The sequence below is a fragment of the Perca fluviatilis genome, chromosome 1, assembly GCF_010015445.1.
Source record: "Perca fluviatilis chromosome 1, GENO_Pfluv_1.0, whole genome shotgun sequence".
Taxonomy (NCBI): Eukaryota; Metazoa; Chordata; class Actinopteri; order Perciformes; family Percidae; genus Perca; species Perca fluviatilis.
The window spans coordinates 25829561-25847776 of NC_053112.1; the positions used below are offsets into that span (position 1 = coordinate 25829561).

Below are 18216 nucleotides of genomic sequence, written 5' to 3' on the forward strand. Positions count from 1 at the left end.
TGCTTATTATGTTGCCATAATTGACTATCTACAAGACGTCCCTTTAAAATCATCTCTTTTTTATAAGTTTTACATTACTGACATTCCATTACTCCACTCTTTTAAGACTGCATGTACTAAGTGAGCTCCTCCCTCACTGCTACCATTTACAGTACTAACACTAGCATGTATGTGTCTTCTTCATTCTGATACAATACTGCTCATAGGCCTACTTTGTTTTGGTGCAAAACTCTTAAAATGTAGGGATGGTCTTAAAATGTATTTAAAATAATCTGTGACTGATACAGATCACAATACACATAACATAGTACTTTGCATAACTCTACCCACCAGTTTATAACTGTTACTTTTACTGTTACTATTACTTTTTATACATATGTATAGTGTATATATAATTTTGTCCAATAATTTGATTTGATAGGCGATTTATTTATTCAAGAACAATCGGAAAACAAAGTGAACTAAGTGAAATTGTAAGGTCTTACATTTTAATGAGCAGGCTAAAGACAGGCAGTAATTCATGGTAAACTCGAACTTTCTTCAGATAGTCTAACGCACTAAGCAAACATGGAGACTAACCTATGAGCTTATTCATAAAGGAGCAAAGCCAGTGGTTCTGGAAGTTTAAATTAGTTCCCTTTAATCAATAAACCAGTGGCGCCAGATCGGCTAAGTAAAAGGTCAAGGGATTACCTTGACGCAATCGCCTCCGGGCTCTGCATCGCTATATCTGGCACGCCACTTTAGTCTGCCTCACTACGTCCACAGCGCAGGTGTTTCTCCTAGATAACGTTAACTCATCAGGCAAAAATCTGAGTTTAGTCGATCTTTTTACGCTTTACCTGAGCGAGGGGATGCCCTGCCTCCACTCTGAAGCGCTGGAATTCATGGAGTCTGACAGTGCGACGACCGGGGCATCTCCTGGCGCTGGGACAGAGAAGTCCTACCTCAGGGAAACCGTGACTGATCCGCCGGTGGTGAGGGACATGGGCTGGTTCTTCTCCCCGCTGTGGAGCCCTCGCTCCAAGACGCGAAGCAGGTTTGGAGGCGGTGGGAAAGGCGACCAAGTGGAAGCATGGCTGGATGACCACTCCGACTTTACAAGGGCTTACTTTTTACGCAGAGCTTCCGCGTAAGATATTTGACACTAAAACCCTTAACAACTGATAACTGCATCTATGAATTCGTGTAGCCTATTTTAAAAGTCCTACAAGACTGTAATAAAAACAGTTTTGACAAAAGTGTGCGCCTAATGACATAGTACTCTATGCTAATGTTATGACTGTAAGGCAAGAAAATGTGGCTCAAATCATTATTGCATTAGGGCAATGTTTCCCCCACAAAATGTTTTTTCCAAAAGACATTCTTGATGTTGTGATTTGTGCTTTCCCAGCCAATCAGCTATCTGTCTTGTCTGTGACATCAGGGTCAGTGGTCCACAGGAAGAGTCCCCAATGCCCAGGTTTCCCAGGAGCAGCTCTGACCACTCTGACCTCCTCAGGAAGGCTCATCATCGCAGGACTTCCTCTCCACCGACCAGCTCATACTTGAACCTTTCATCCTTGATGGACAGGCTCAAACCCCTTGCCTCCAATCTCAGGGCCCCTGAGTGGATGGAACGCTCCAGTCCAGATATATTGGGCAGTCACTCCCCTTGTTCTCCATGCTCTCCTCGCTCTTCACGCTGCTCTTTTTTTTCCAACCGTCCTCTTTCTCCCGTTTGGCCTTGCTGCCCTGACTTACCCCACTCTCCTCATCCTCTGTGTCCCACTACTACAAATACTGCAGCCTGTGGCAATGGTGAGTGTTGCCCATGGATGCTGGAGCTCCTGAGAGGAGGTCTCAGCTCGATGGGCTCTGTAGCAGAGCTCTGCCAGGGTGCTGTCTTGCACGCTGGGGAGCTCCTGTCAGCTGATTGTTGCTCCCTATCTCTGGTAAAGAAAGACTGTGGTGGAAGGAACACCTTGGAGGAGTTGATTGCCCCAACAGCGTTAGGGTGCTTAAGCGAGGGCAACCTCTGCAGCCATGCACACCTGGAGCTGGTGAAAAGTATCATGGGATGTGTAATGGCTACAGGGTCACCAGTAAACCTGAGAGATGCATCAGAGGTAAACCTTCAATCTGACACACTAGTTGTAGTCCTCATGACTCTGGTTTTTCAGTCTTAGTGTAACTAACAACTTGGTTTGTCAGTCTGTTGTGTGCTGTAAGCAAAGCTTACAGCAAAAATAGAACTTGGAAGGCACATATATTATGAAGATTATTTTTTGGGGCTTTTCCGCCTTTAATTGACAGGACAGCTAGGTGAGAAACGGGGAAGACATGCAGGAAATTGTCACAGGTTGTACTCGTATGCTGGACCTCTGCGTATAAGTATATGTGCACCTGCTTTACACACTGAGCCAACCCGGCCACGGGCACATGTATTTTTAAATGACCAATGACGACTGTACACTAATGAGTCACCCATTTCATGATAACGTGTTTGATGTTGTGTGGGTGTGTATTAGGGAATCCCAGATGACGCACCTGCTTCTAATCCTTTTAGGAACTCCTGATTAACCTCTGATTATTGAGATGGGGATGTTCTCTGCTATGCTATTCTTTTCCTTGCACACACCTGCGCAAAGAGAAAAGACAGCACAGCTCACTTAAAGACTTACAAGAGGTGCAACTGCTTGTCCTCACCACCAATGTGATTAGGAAACAGTGCCAATGTCTGGGGCAGTTAGCAGGTAATCCCCAGTTAGGGACGGTGTGGATGAACAATATTGACCAGGTAGTGAACAGGTGTATGAGTAGAGTAACATTTGGGTAGGTGTTATAACCTGTTGCTGTCAAATTACATTAGCTCTTAATTCACACAATGATGCAATACACATGTTTTACACAATTACTGTAAGTATATATAAGTGATGCAATGCTTGTCTGCAGAGTAATGTACTTAAGTGTCCTTCATTTACTTCCTCAGGATCCCAGATTCGACTTCGATGACGATCAATCAAAGATTAGGACTGTTTTGAGTGTTCCTATCAAGGCCCACAGGGGAGAGGTAGCATTTGTTACTATTTTTTCATTTATTTCAAGATTGTATGATGTGTGTTTTTGTACATGCCTTAATGCTTAATCAGTGTAACTATTTGGAACCTTCAGTGCAGTATTGTAGAGGTTGTTACACAGATTGCTTGAAAGTAAAACGTGTTCTTTTTGTGGTCAGGTGGTCGGTGTAATGATAATGATCAACAAGAGAGATGGCTGCGATGGATCAGTTTCTGTTTTTACCAACATGGATGAAAAGGTGAGGGACAGGAGGTTTGGGCCTGTTACTACAGGGCAGCAAATATTAGAGCTCTTGTCTATTGTGTATGACTTGTTATGTGATATATGTCTCCAAATTGAATGCTAACTATATATAAATGTACACTTTACGTTAAGAAGTGACTAATAGCTGTCTGCCAGCGATACATTTAAGTAACAGTAAGATTGAGTCTGATTTTATTGACCAGGTGCTGTCAAATCATATGGATGTGTTGGGGATGGTCCTGGATAATGTCCAGCTGTATGAAAGCTCAAGACAGGAGGCCAAACGCAGTCAGGTAACACCACCAGAGAACAATATGAAATCTACCTTTTTCTATGTATGTATGTATGTCTAAGGTAATCTTATCTATGTGTGTGTGTGTGTGTGTGTGTGTGTGTGTGTGTGTGTGTGTGTGTGTGTGTGTGTGTGTGGGTGTCAGGCCTTGATAGAGATGGCAAAAGTATTGTCAATGGAGCACCGTTCCTTTGAAATTCTGCTGAGTAAGATGGCTGCCACCATCATGCCCTTCACACGTGCTCAGTACTGCACCATCTTCATCCCTAGCCAGCAAACTTCAGTTGTGGAAGACCAGGTACTTGATCCTGTTTGATTCATTTTTTGTTTTTTGATCAAATCATATCTTTCCTAATGTACGCTATTTTCTGTTCCTCTGGTGGTTTTTATTTCAGGTTTCCTTCTCCAGAGTGATCCACCTGGAGTGTGAGGAGCTCGGATCAACCTGCCAGATCTACAGAAGGTTCTGCCTGTTGCTTGATTCATAAAGACAAAGAATTATTATTGCCTAGTCGATAGCTGAAAGAATTTTGCTTATAACAACTTTGTAATTGCTTATATACATCAACCAAATTATATTTTATTCATCTTACAACATCAGACATACTTGCATGTTAATGTTAATGGTTCCATGTCATTTTTCAGGCATCGTGACATCAGTGACGTAGACCAATCTTCTGCCCTTCGAACTCTGGTTGCTATGAAAACACTAAATATGTCAAAGAGTTCTGAGGAATCAATAAAGAGTCTGATCTGCTGCCCCGTCAGAAATGAGAGGTCTGAAAATGTTATCGGTAAGTCTCTTTTGAATGGCAATGGTCATGATACATTATTCATCAGTCTCTGTTGCACTTATGGTATCATATCACAAACTCTAGGCTTCCACAAATGACTTCAATAACTCTGCCTTCTCTAAAACACAGCAGTACAGTCATTCATGCTTGGCACACCTAAACATACAAAATGTTGTTTGGTGTTGACTGCCTGAAAAGAGAAGTCAGCTAGTAGTGTGACTAAGACTATTAGTGAAGGGTTTGATTAAAACGTATTTCTTATGCTGCAGAACTGTCCTCAATCAATGTCTTTGTTGTCATATAGCGGTCTGTCAACTGATGAACAAAAAGAGCAGAGACTCAGATGAGATGGAAGCCTTTAACAGATATGATGAGCGCCTACTAGAGGACCTGTCGGTGTACTGCGGTCTGGCTCTGCAGTATGCTCAGGCTGTGCAGATCACTGAGGAGCGCAGGGCCAGTATAGAGGTCACACAGGAGGTGGGTAACCCAGTTATTCTACTCACATCTTTAGCTTGCAGCCAAGTGAATTTATTCAGGCAACTTACAATGTGTGTATGTGTGTTCTCTCTCTTTATCACAGGTTCTTGCCTACCACATCACAGCAGCAGAGTCGGAAATCCAAGCATTGCAGGTGACTCATGACTTTCTTTGGTAGAAAGGAACCCTTTCTGTTGGTCTGGTCTAGCCTCGCTACAACTCCTGACCTCTCTGTGCTTAATTAATGTAATATCATACATGTAATTAATAACCAATTTTGACAAGAACAAAGACAAACTCACCTATCTTCTTTCCTTTCCTTTACGCACCACTTACTACCCTTTTCAGTTCCTCTAAAGCCACATTTTTTCACCACCTAATTCACTCTCCCTATTGTTCAATAGTCCTGTAATCACCCCTCGCTATACAGCAGGTCAGATTAACAGTCTTCAATCCTAACAGACAACTAATGATGTACCAAATGAAAGCTATTAATTAGCCTCTATCACTGCCTGTGAGCGGCAAAGCTGATGGTGACCTTCCCCATGTTAAACCTAGATGGTTTTCCTGCTGTGTAGACAAGAGGTAGAAAAATAAATCATGTGTCTTTAGCTGTGTCTGTGGGTGTATGAATGTTCTGTGCGTGTAAGTGTATATTTCAATGTTGTTTTTTTTCTGTTTTCAGGAGGCCACTATTCCTTCTGTTGAATCACTGAATATTTTAGACTTCCATTTCTCTGATTTTGGTCTTCCAGAAGACCTGACCACTCAGGCCACCATTCGTATGTTCCTGGACCTCAATTTGGTGCAGGATTTTAACATTGATTACAAGGTAACTGACCTAATTAGGCTTCATGGTAGAGAGTAGTAGCCAAACAAGCCTCTATTAAAAAAATGGCAAGCATATTCGTTTTTTTCTATTAAATATTTTCTCTTTTAGAGTGTGTGTGTGTGTGTGTGTGTGTGTGTGTGTGTGTGTGTGTGTGTGTGTGTGTGTGTGTGTGTGTGTGTGTGTGTGTGTGTGTGTGTGTGTGTGAGAGAGAGACCTTTGACAAGATATAGTTCACCTCAAGTGTTTCACTGTTGGCAAATTGAAATTATAAAGCAAAGAAAAATTAAAAGCATAGTAAATTCAGATAATTCTACTGATCCTTCTTTAGTTATTTATCACCTCTTATAATGTATCTTTCCTTCAGAGTCTCTGCCAGTGGGTACTGACCGTGAGACGTGGTTACAGGAACAGCGTGCCATATCACAACTGGAACCACGCACTGAGCACTGCTCAAAGCATGTTTGCTATGCTCAAGGCCACAGACGAACTCCAGGTTAGTGCATCATGTCTGCATCTACAGTATGTGTGTGTTTGGTCATGTGCATGTATGATAGCCCTCACTACCAAAACTCTAATGTGTAAAGATAATAAGTCTCAAAATGCATACACCCCCTAATATGTGGAGCTTTCATATCTTGACAGTTGCATCATGTTGAATTTGTACTGTCTACTTTTTGTTCTTAAGTTCTAAAGTTTGTGGAGGTGTCATTCAAGGACTGCCGGGTTTCTCCAGTACAGAGCACTCTATATTACTTGAAAGATGATTCATTTGAGACTTCCCCAAAACCTCTTTGCTGCTTTCTTTGGGAATCACACACCAGGCTAAATCTCTACTTGTGACCCCTGTTCAGGGGCGATTCCAGGATCAGACCTTTAGGGGGGCTCAGCCCTTAATGAGAATGTGACACGGATACAGTACCTTGCAAAAGTGTTACCCACCCTGCTAAATCAGTAAATTCATTAGCCGATAATCTCTGAGCTAGCTACTGAACAACAACGTCAGCTAACGTTTTTTTAACACTATTAACACTATGATGCTAAAGCTGACACTTTATAAGTCACAGTGATGAACGACCAATTTGACACAATGTTCTAACATTCATCAATTTTAGTTGGTTACGTTTCAATTTGGGTTTTAATCTGCGCCATTTTTAGGGGGTTTTGAGCCCCCTAAAAAGGGTCTAAAATCGCCCATGCCCCTGTTGCCTTCTTACTTCAGGCTCTCTCTGTTAAATGTTTTTCGTCCTTGATTCAAGAGCCTTGAGCTAATACACAAAACACAGAATGTGTGAGTGTGCCCTACTTTCTTGACTGGCTGAGTTCAATGTGAAAACTGCACCAAATTGAACAGGCTTTCATATAGAGAAGCAGGGAAATAACTTTCTTCTCTCTGTCTCTCTCTCTGTCTCTCTCTCTCCATCTCTTTCTGTTTGTATTTTTAGACAATTTTTTCCCGTCTGGAGATTTTAGCACTGATGATAGCTACTCTGAATCATGATCTTGACCACAGAGGAGTCAGTAACTCGTACATAGAAAGGTAAACACTATACTCCCCATCCTTTCATGCTTAGTCAATTTTATATATTTGCTCAAAGAATTCATCTAATCCATGGCTCTGTATATTTATCCAGTATTATACTGGTAATGCTTTCAGTTGTCGGTCACTGTCTTCTTATATTCAGCCAATATATAAATCTCCCTCTCTCTCTCTCTCTCTCTCTCTCTCTCTCTCTCTCTCTCTCTCTCTCTCTTACAGGAGTCAGCAGCCTTTAGCTCAGCTGTATGGACACTCTTCTCTTGAAAACCACCACTACAACCTGTGCCTCTTCATCCTAAACAACACTGTAAGACTCATTCAATGATCCTCACATTCATTTTGACCCATCTCTTTTTCTCACCCTACGAGTCACCCGTGTATGCACACAATCGTTACCCGTTCATCATATCCAACCACTTGTAAATCATATAATACTTTGTTTTTCTCCAATCATCACACTTAATTGGACTCTGTATCTGTCTATCTATCGTCATTATCTGTCTCTTTGACTTAATTAATTTTTAAATCAAACTTTGCATGACACACATGCACACTTATTGTCATCACAAATATTTTAGCATAAATAATATACAAATACGCTAAGATGGAATGCAATTAATTGGATGATAAACTGATATATTGTATTATATTTGCTATAGATATCGATTGACTGTGTATATAGAATTACAATACTTGAAATATCTGCTGCTTGCTCGACAAAATAAAAAATGGGTTTCTTGTGTTTCTTGAAAAATGGCATACTATGCAAAAGCTGTAATGGTGCCAGATATTCTCCAAGCGAAATAGAAAAAAGTTGAGTCAAAGTGTAGACACAATCCCTGTTGTCATAACAAACAGCTTGTTTTCATTTCAGTCTTTTACTTTACTTCGCTCTCTTACTCGGTCGCTGTCTCTCTCTCGTCCTCTCCCAGGGGAGTCAGATTCTCAGCGGTCTCTCTGCAGAAGACCACAGAACTGTACTACACATGATCAAAAGGGCAATCCTTGCAACTGACCTCACTGTCTACATGGAGTATGTTAAAACAGAAAATGTCAAAGTAGCTGTTGGTCAACTATTTTGTATGTCTTGTTTTAACCCCCTTTCTCTGCTTGTCTTTTTAGGAGAAGAACAGAGTTCTTTTCTCTCGCCAAGAAAAGCAGAGTGAACTGGAAGAATGAGAAACAAAAAGATTTACTGAGGTGACAATAAAATTGAATTAGAACCCGGCACATACAGTATGAAAATGATATCTATGATGGATTGGGGCAGGGGGCTTTTCCTTTAAGATATTTATTCACTCAACAGGTCGATGTTGATGACAGCCAGTGACCTCTCTGCTATCACAAAGCCTTGGCCTGAACAAAAAAGGGTAGGTCTCATAAAAGACTATCTCTATCTATCTCTGAGTCATTGTTATGTTCATCCCAACCCTGACCTCCCTTTTCCTCCAAAACAGATTGCCAAGCTAGTTACCATGGAATTCTTCGCACAAGGGGACAAAGAGAAAAAAGAGTTCAAAATCAAGCCCATTGTAAGTATTGCTAGCAGGATTTTGTCCGGTTACATCGTTATTTTGTTAAAAACAAATCAGTGTTATTTATGCTAACTATCAAATATTTTTTTTCACACTTGTCTGTATTGTACAATAAGAATCACATTCATCCCCAAAATTGAGTTTTTACCTCCCTGATGCAGCCTTGTTAATGTTAATTAATAACAATGCACTACAAGAAATACACATAGCCAGTATTTACTATTCAAACACATTGATGGTACTTTAGTCACAGTGGAACATGGGTGATTTCTTGTTTGACTAGTTCAACTACACTTGATCTGGCCTCCTTTAGAAATAGTCCTAACAGCCAGTTTACGCTCTCTCCTTACCAGGACATAATGAACAGAGAAAAAAGCACTCGACTGCCATACATGCAAGTTGAATACATTGATGACATCTGCTATCCACTGTACAAGGTGTGTTATTTCTGCAGGTGTTCCATGTGGTACAAACATGCATAGGCCTATGTGTGTTTGTTTGTAAGGAAAAGAAAATCACAACATTGCTGTTCTATTCTCGTATCCTCTATTTTCTCCAATCATCACACTCTTTGTCTCTGTCTCCCTCAGGCTGTATCTAGACTGTTCAACACCTGCTCCCCACTACTGAAGGGTTGTAAGAAGAACAGAGAAAACTGGATGCATCTTACTGAGAAAGCAGATGAAGAAGATTGTGAAAATAGTAGTTGTGTAGCCCTGGAAACACATAAAAACAATGAGGAAAAGATGCAGACAGAGGAATAGAGGACTGGACAGAGGATAAAGACACAAGAGGAATTGTAACCACCTGCACCTGTTTGTTGTCCATTCTCTCTTGGACACATCTTGACTAAATATTGGCGTAGTGTCCACACATCAGAACTCTGACTACTAATGTGTTGGGATATACAACAATCTTTTCTCATGATTTATTTATTGGGTTTTCAGGTTTACAGTGTTAAATGTAATAAAACACCATACGTTGTCAATTTACCCATAGCAATTAGATTTCACATTAAACTATACAGTACAACTAATACAATGGCGCCCACAGGAGACAGTGTACAATACTCATAAAAGCATGCACAAAATGTAAATATGTATGTACACACACACAAACACACACACACACACACACTAAGGTAGTATTTATCAGTGCACACTTACACACCTATAGAAGGGGTAGGGTCAGAACTAGATTATGGTACAATGAGGTCAAATGGGGCACAAAAAAAATTGGGGTATGTGTCAGAGACCCCATTGAGGACAATGGTGGGAAAATGGACAGGGATTCACAAGCCTTCTATTCTTCAGACGAAAGGTGGAGGATTGAGTTGGATGCTGTCTGTATATTCTACAAAGGGCTGCAAAATAGTGTAGAACTTATAGTTAGACATATAGTCAGAGCCTCATAGGGAGTGTTTCTTTTTTTTTCTTCTTTTTTTTACATAAAGTGCAACACATCTCCAATCAAGCAAGAATGAGTTAAATGCTGCAGTTGTGTCCCAAACATAAGGCTAAGAGCATATTCTGTCCTAAGGCCAATGTCAAACTTGTGAGCAGTATCATATAAGTAACCTTGATCTGTGTTATTATTTTTAAATGGACTGAAGCTACCAAAGCTATAACAATGTCCATACTATAGCTGCATTTATGTGTCAATACAGAACATTGTCATGTAATACATTACTGTATAGTTGCAAACCTTATCTGTAGAGCATTTTGGCCCAGTAAACATCAAAACTATCCAGGGCTGCACATTATGATTCAGTATGATCCCACATGTACATTATAGCATGTGATCCTGAAAGGTGTTTTGTAACCTTGACCAGTGTTGTATATAAAGCCTTACACATTTGTAAATTTACATCACCACTGAAAATTAGATACCTTCTGTGTTTTCTGAGTTTCATAGCATAATACTTTTGATGTCTGATAGTTCATTTTTAACAAACCATTTTTAAATTATAATTAATAAATGTGGTCTTTGTGCCAGAAAAGCCAAGTACATTATTTTAAATACACTGATATTTTTGCACAGATCACCATGGGAATTTCTTTCTTTCTTAAGATTATTTTTGGGGCATTTAATTCCACAGAACAGAGTGAAGGGGAATGACGTGCAGCAAAGGCCCCCGCAGGTCGGAGTCGAATCAGCATCCGCTGCATCGAGGTACAAACCTATAGGCCTACATATGTGAGCCTGCTCTACCAACTGAGCTAACCCGGCCACACACCATGGCCATTTCCTTCGTGGCTGAGAAAATGCTACAGACAAAATATCCCTATAGTTTTAAATGTATCGCTTAGTATGATAGGGCAAAGATAAAACACATGTAGCTCAGTGGGTAGTGGGTAAAACGCGTTTGTTACATTGGGTTCAGGATTCTGCAGTTAGTTCACTTAGCCTCTGGGAGGCAGTGATGCGCTTTAACGCGGCGCAGTTGCTGCCGATTCCGACCCGCAGAAGAAGACGCCGTCGGAGAGACAAGAGGAAGAAAATGACAGGGCGCGCAAAAAGAAAACCCAAATCCAGTCAGGTAATATTACAATCTTTTGACCCCCTCTGTTGGGCTGCAGTTATGTCCGTTTAAAGTGCCGTTTTACCTGGCAAGGAGCTGTGCTGCGCGTGGTTATAATGGAGACAGAGCAACTTCTGTTAAACGCTAAGGGCAGAACTGTTTGGCACGCTGTGTGTGCAGCAGCGGTCAGGCGACAACATGGCAGCAGCACTGGTACTGCAGAGCCGCTTGTTCAGTGGCGTTCACAACCAGCTACACGCACGTTTATAACATACCGTTTCGATGTTTGTTGCATTAACACAAGTCCGCAGCGCTGAGTCGTGGGACATAACCGAGTATTGTAGTTAGGTAACGTTTGTAGGCTAGTCTGCAGTATATCTATGAGTCTGCTGTAGGAAACACCACTGTCTCCCAAGGAGTCGCTCTGGATCCCTTTACGTTCCTCTGCTGGGTACAAAATGCAGAGCACTGAACACAGCTCCACTTAAAAAGGGAAAGTGGAACCATATGCAATGCAGTTGCCAGTTTGTTACCAATACAACAACACTTCAATAAACCCTACCTTTATGATGGTTATAATGATCAGTTTAGGGAAGGCGATATGGAGAAAATCAAATATCACAATATGTTTGACCAAATACCTCGATATCGATACCACAACGATATTGTAGTGTTGACTATTAGTGCTTTCACAAATTATTTACACAATGAGATTTTTGATAAATACTCATCAGTAATGTGGATATAATTACTAAGTGGGTAAAGGCAAATAATAGAACAGTTACAACAGTCTGATAAGTTCAGAAAATGACATCACTTTACTGTGTTCATATTTCGTGAAAGCACCAATTGTCAACCATACAATATCGCCGCAATATCGATATCGAGGTATTTGGTCAAAAATATCGTGATATTTGATTTTCTCCATAACACCCAGCTCTAAATGCAGCCTTTAAAACCAGGAAAAGACAACACTCATGCCATATTACGTTATCCAAAATCTAAGACAATATCTAGTCCCATATCACAATATCGATATGTTGCCCAGCTCTAGATCAGTTTTTGTTCTAATTTAGAGTTCACCTTGCTTCTTGACCTTGATGATCATTTTGGAGTCTGTAGTTTGTGATGCTGTTGAGTTTGATTGTGCTATTCTAAAAGGTGTTTATTTTTTTACTTATTTAACATATTTTAGATCACACACAATCATTGCGTTGACAACAAGACTCACCATCAAAATAACAGGCAAAAAAAAAATTATAATGTAGTTATTTTTCCTACAATACATTTCTTTAGGAGTCGGGTACAGGCAATGGGGAGTTGAAGAAAGCCCGCACTGATGACTCCAAAGCCGTGCCATTGTTGAAGGTGGATTCAGAGCAACGAGACGAGATGGTGCAACTGTACAAGCTTCAAATGCCAGAAGATCTGTACCACTTCTGGGACCTCTGCAAGGAGCTTTGTCCTGACAGCCCCCGTGGTATGCCCTTTACACCAACGGTGCATCTTGTTATATAAATACTGATAGGACAGAACGGTGCATCTGACATGAAACCGTGCGTACGCAAATCTGTAAGCAATGTTCCCTTTATAAATCACAGTACCCACAAGTGTGTGTATGGGAATCAGCCTCTTATCCTGCCCTGTACACGCCCATTTTTAACCATAAAAAGTCAATGCAAAGCACCTTATGAATGCTGATCAGTATGTTAATGACCCTGGCAGTTGTTCTTTACACCGAATCATGACGACTGGTGGAGAAAAAGCAAAAAACTTCTTAGACGCTCGGGAATTGCTGCAAATTGAAATTATAATTTCGGCCTGTTCTCGCACAATGTAGGGAAAGCTGCTCTATAGACTACCTATGTTAATAATACCATCAAAAACGGCAGACATTACGGCACTCAGGGATAGCTTCGATATACCAGACCTATATGATAAGATTTAACATAACTATATATTATTTCCAAACAAGCCTTAGTGATAAAGTCTGGAAACAGCTGGTTGCCCCCAGAGTGGCGAGGACCTGTATTTGGAGCAGGATGGCACGGTGCCAGCGAGTTGCCCTTTCTACTGGACCCAATTCAGTACATAGATCCAAGAACACTTGGACACAGAATTTAAATTGGCATATTAGCCAGTCATCGTCATGGTCCCTGAAGTCTCTTTCTCTCCTGATTCTTACATTGTGGGTTAGTCCTCCTGCAGGGCCAGCAGTGCCATCATGCAGCATTACGCACAGGGGTCACCGCAGTATTTATATGTTTACAACAATTACAGTGATTGTTAACACCTTGCCAAAATCACAGTATTACACCCCCCCCAATATACAATTTGAAGACGAAATAGTAATATTGACTAATAGGCAAACACACTTTTCTTCATACAGGTTTTGTCATGAACAGTATTAAAGTTTAGACCGATAATGAGGACATTAAGTATAACAATTGCGCAAGAGCTTAACGGCTGTATTTCCAGACTTTGACATTTGATGATATATGCACAGTATTAAAGACAGATATTTAGTTATTTACACTGTGTTCTGCAGTTATCTAATAAATATTGAACTGGATGGCATGTGTTTTGAATGACCATACAAGGTAAAGGGAAGCGACTGAACGAATTTGGTTTCTTGAACATTTCTTTGAGTTTTCATAGGTTTTGTATATTTTTCCTCAAAGATGTAGAATGTAAAACTGTATATATACAGCATATATCGATATTAGTATCAAAACCATCTGTCAAAGCTTAATTTGCGGCATTTGACTGATGTCTGTATATTAATTTCTGTATCAATAAGATCTTTTTTTTATCTTAATCTATATAGGTGCACTGAAAGACACACTGGGTTTGCAGCTGGTTGGGCCCTTTGACATCCTGGCAGGAGCCCACAAAAACTCCAAGAATCCTCAGCCTAATTTCCACATTCACTGGAGGTATTTATACGACCCGCCAGAGTTTCAGACCATCCTCCTGGGGAGTGAAGACAGTCAACATCACATCGGCTACTACAGGTATAGAACACAAAACTTGTTGCCACTTGCCATCTGAAGTCTTTGAAGGTGTGGGATCTGTGCTGAGCCAGTGTAATTGCTTGTGTGACGATGCTGTAGCTTCCACTAGAGAGCCCTTGCCTTAGCCTACTAACAGTCTACTAATCTAGCTAGTGAGTGGGGGTGTGGGGTGGGGGTTGATGGTATGGTGGTACCTGTTTCTACATGAGCATGATTAGTTCTGATTTACTGAATGCAATTGTTGTCCACCAGAGACTCTCCGGACTCCCTACCTTCGTTTGTTGGAGAAAATGAAGCCAAGAAAGGCTGCACTATCACACAGATGGGAGGCAATGTGTTTGCTGCTGTCCTGTGAGTACTAACCACCACATATTCACCATAAAGAAACATTTTCTATACTTGTGATCAGTTTAAGAAAGAAATTTAAAATTCACCATAGAGTCTGATCTGTATGAGTCATTAGAAAAGTAGAGGGCATTTTATCCATCTGGCTATGGCAGGTATGTTTAAATTGTGTAGTACATGATCAAATTACAAGTTGAGCACACTGACACTGCACTTTTAATTTCTCACCAGTAGCAAATGGTGGGTATGCATTCCAGTAATCGGGCACATACAGACAACTATTTATTCTGACCTATATCAGTGTAAATAGTATCGGAGCTTACAATCTTCGTTCCCTGGATCTTTTCCTTCTTTCTGTTCCGAAGGTTAGAACTGAGCTGGGGAAAAGGCGTTTAAGTTTGCTGCTCCCTCTACATGGAACAAGTTACAGAAATCCATGAAACTTACTGAGCTGGTCTCATTGGTCACTTTTAAGAGGATGTTGAGTCTAGTGTTAATTTTGTCACCTATTTTTAATTTAGTCTTAGTCTTGTGCCAAATGTCCTTGTTAGTTTTAGTCATATTTAGTCATTCACATATCTTTTTTTTTGTTAGTCAAGTTTTAGTCGACTAAAAGTCTCGTCATTTTAGTCTAATTTTAGTCAAAAGAGAACTCAAGGTATCTTAGTCAAGTTTTAGTCAACTAAAAGTCTTGTCATTTTAGTCTAGTTTTAGTCAAAAGAGAACTAGATATATCTTAGTCAAGTTTTAGTCAAAACATTTTTTTTTTAAATAACAAATTATTTCTGAGATTATTTCTGATAACCATTTCAGTCAAATATTTATAAAAAATAAATTATATAAAGTGTTATAAATATCGAGCCTCTTCCTTATTTCACCAGTAAATTCCTGTTAAACAACAAAAACAACCACTGAATGGGAAAGGGTATTTTACAATAACATTGAACGCAGCACGAGGCTGGCAGGGCGAGTTTGAAGTGAACGCAACATATGTGTTGTTTTTCAGACAACGGCAGCTGCAGACTGTCGTACGTCCCCCTGTTAGAATCCTATCCAGTGAAATACAGACAAACTTTTACACCATTTAGCTGTCAGCATTTTAACCGTGTTTACTCCAGCTGCTAGCTAACGGTAGGCTAACGTTACCTGCTGCCAAGTGTGGTGTTAACTAGCATCCCGTGCAGCGATGTTTCGGTTGCCTTTAACGTCCGTTTAGGAGCATCAGAGAGAAGCGCAGACATTTAAGTAGCACCGAAATCCGCGTTGCTATTTGGTCCGGTAGATAACGGTCGTTAAGGCAACGGTCTCAGTACCCAACCCTAGTAACGGCTGAATCTTCTATCTCATGATGGAAAAGTAGAGACGATTGTAGACGAAAATGAAGAGAGATTTTATCTTAGTTTTTATTTTATGCAAAACATTTTAGTCTTGTCTTTTTTCGTCAACAATAATGCATGTTAATTTAGTCTTAGTCAGCGTTTTTGGACATTGACGCAGTCTTGTCATCGTCTTGTCTTAGTGATGGGAAAAAAGGTCGTTGACAAATATATTTAGTCTCGTCTCGTCTGACGAAATTAACACTAGTTAACAATAGCAATGAGTCTCTTCCTGGTTAAATAAAAAATTTAATAATAATTATGTTCAAATTGATTTGCACTTGCATGTATGGTAGCCACACAAAACTCTGTCAAACTTAATGCTTGCTCAGATCAGTGATCTTAAAAGGTGTTTGGCGCACCCTACCTATTGTGATAAACTGCCTATTATGTCTGCGATTGTTTTCACATTATTGAATATGACTTTTTTTTTCATCACACGATCTACTTCTATGAATGTCCTCTTTCCCACTGTTGATTCCTTTGTTCCTGCCTCCATCAGCCTGTATCTGTTGAGGAGAAGGAAAGAGAGGGGCAGCAAGAAAGCAGGGGGAGAAGCTTTGGAAAGATTGGAGGCACAGCTGAGAGACAGGGCAGAGACTCTGGGCTTGTCTCTGGAGCAGAAGACCAAAGGCATGAAGCAGAGGGACAAGAAGGTAACTTACACAATAGAATAAACAGTGGTTTTATCTATCTGTCTATTGTATTAAAAACTCACTCATAGTGCTCCTTATTTCTACCTCATATGCTTTGTCCCTCATAACTGTACATTAAAACCCCTGCAGTAGTGTATCAATTCAATACTCAATATAATATCTATCTATAATAATAATAATAATAATAATAATAATAATAATAATAGTTCAATAAGTACAGCTATGTTTGCCACGTGATTTAAGTCAGAGACACCTACTAGGTATTAGAGCCCTGCAAGACTGGTTCTAGGAGTCTCGGTAGGGGCTGACAGGCTAAGCCCATTCGAGGCGGGCCGGTCTAGAAGAGGAGAAGCTATCAGAGAGCGCGCGTGTCAGAGAGAGCTTAAAAGTGATTGATGTTGGTCTAGGGGTTGGCCAGGTTCGGGCTGAAAAAATTGCAGGCGTTGTCGGGCTGGGGTCGGGTAGGGCTTGAACACCACGGCAAGGGCCGGTTAGGGCTGGATTTTTTGGCCCGTGCAGGGCTCTACTAGGTATACCCCTAGCATTTAAAATCTCTATTTGGTTTTCAAGGAACCTCCATGGTACAGTCAGGGTGGATAAACTTATTACTGTTTTGGACACAATGCCAACCCCACCACATCACAAAGTACTATCATTTCACAAAATGTGGGTAAATCAGTTTAAAGGAGCTGTAGTCATTTGTTAAAAACTAAAATAATGTTTGACCAGAGTGCTCCAAGTTGACACCAGCAGGTCATTTCTTCACCTCTTGTCACACCACAGGTGGTCACCAAGACATTCCATGGTGCTGGCATTGTTGTACCTGTGGACAAGAATGATGTAGGATACAGAGAATTACCAGAAACAGATGGTGAGCTTATATATTATGTGTGTGTGTATGTGTATGTGTGTGTATGTATGTATGTATGTATGTATGTATGTATGTATGATATATATATATATATATATAATATATATAGCTATATATATATATACATTATATAATAGCATATATATATAGCTATATAAACACATACATATATATATATACACAACACAATATATATATGTATATGTACACATACATATATATATATATATATAGCTATACACATATATATATAGCTATATAATAGTGTATGTATATATATATATATGAGAGAGAATATAATATATATATATATATAGTGAGAATAGTAGAGAGAAGAGACACATACAGCAGAGAGACACACATACATATGCATGTATATATATATATGTATGTATATGTATATATATAGTATGGTATGTATATATATATATATATATGCAGGAAAAGAGAGACAGGTGGTGAGAGAGGAAAGGTGGTGGCAGTGGAATGGACAGAAAGAAAGAAATATAAAAGACCACAATTAATGGTGGAATGGAATGCAGCAGGAAAGGAATATTGAAAAGAAGGAAATGGAGGGAATGGATTCACAGTGGATGAAGGATGAAGGAGGATAAGAATGGAAGGAATGGAGGTCTGGGTGGAATAATGGAATGGTGGAAA

At 40.1% G+C, this 18216-nt stretch overlaps 2 protein-coding genes across 3 annotated transcripts in view; both read left to right on the plus strand.

Moving 5' to 3' along the window:
- Positions 1-735: 735 nt before the first annotated feature.
- On the plus strand, positions 736-10772 carry pde5aa (phosphodiesterase 5A, cGMP-specific, a). 2 transcript variants are annotated; one of them, XM_039800399.1, is made up of 20 exons: positions 736-1132; positions 1394-2108; positions 2972-3052; positions 3218-3298; positions 3507-3596; positions 3741-3893; positions 3991-4058; positions 4241-4389; positions 4694-4869; positions 4973-5023; positions 5555-5701; positions 6066-6194; positions 7144-7238; positions 7458-7545; positions 8171-8271; positions 8361-8438; positions 8545-8608; positions 8696-8770; positions 9127-9210; positions 9364-10772. In XM_039800399.1, the coding sequence occupies exons 1-20, from the start codon at positions 855-857 to the stop codon at positions 9535-9537; spliced, it is 2877 nt and encodes a 958-aa protein (XP_039656333.1). In that variant the 5' UTR covers positions 736-854; the 3' UTR covers positions 9538-10772. The 2 variants fall into 2 exon arrangements, with proteins under 2 accessions (XP_039656333.1, XP_039656342.1); XM_039800408.1 differs by having other exon boundaries at positions 737-1132; positions 1427-2108.
- A 408-nt stretch (positions 10773-11180) lies between these two features.
- LOC120564950 (histone PARylation factor 1) overlaps positions 11181-18216 on the plus strand; it is a 14741-nt gene continuing 7705 nt past the window's right edge. The window contains exons 1-6 of the mRNA XM_039810257.1: positions 11181-11312; positions 12591-12774; positions 14122-14308; positions 14561-14659; positions 16532-16685; positions 17469-17556. Of these exons, the coding sequence (XP_039666191.1) occupies positions 11196-11312; positions 12591-12774; positions 14122-14308; positions 14561-14659; positions 16532-16685; positions 17469-17556 (829 nt within the window). The 5' untranslated portion in view covers positions 11181-11195. The remainder of the gene's footprint in view (positions 11313-12590; positions 12775-14121; positions 14309-14560; positions 14660-16531; positions 16686-17468; positions 17557-18216) is intronic.

Coding starts and splice junctions, on each gene's coding strand:
- pde5aa (XM_039800399.1), top strand. CDS start 855: ATGCCCTGCCTCCACTCTGAAGCGCTGGAATTCATGGAGTCTGACAGT. Junction 5,024..5,554: donor CGGAAATCCAAGCATTGCAG/GTGACTCATGAC, acceptor TTCTGTTTTCAG/GAGGCCACTATTCCTTCTGT. Junction 8,272..8,360: donor GACCTCACTGTCTACATGGA/GTATGTTAAAAC, acceptor TTGTCTTTTTAG/GAGAAGAACAGAGTTCTTTT.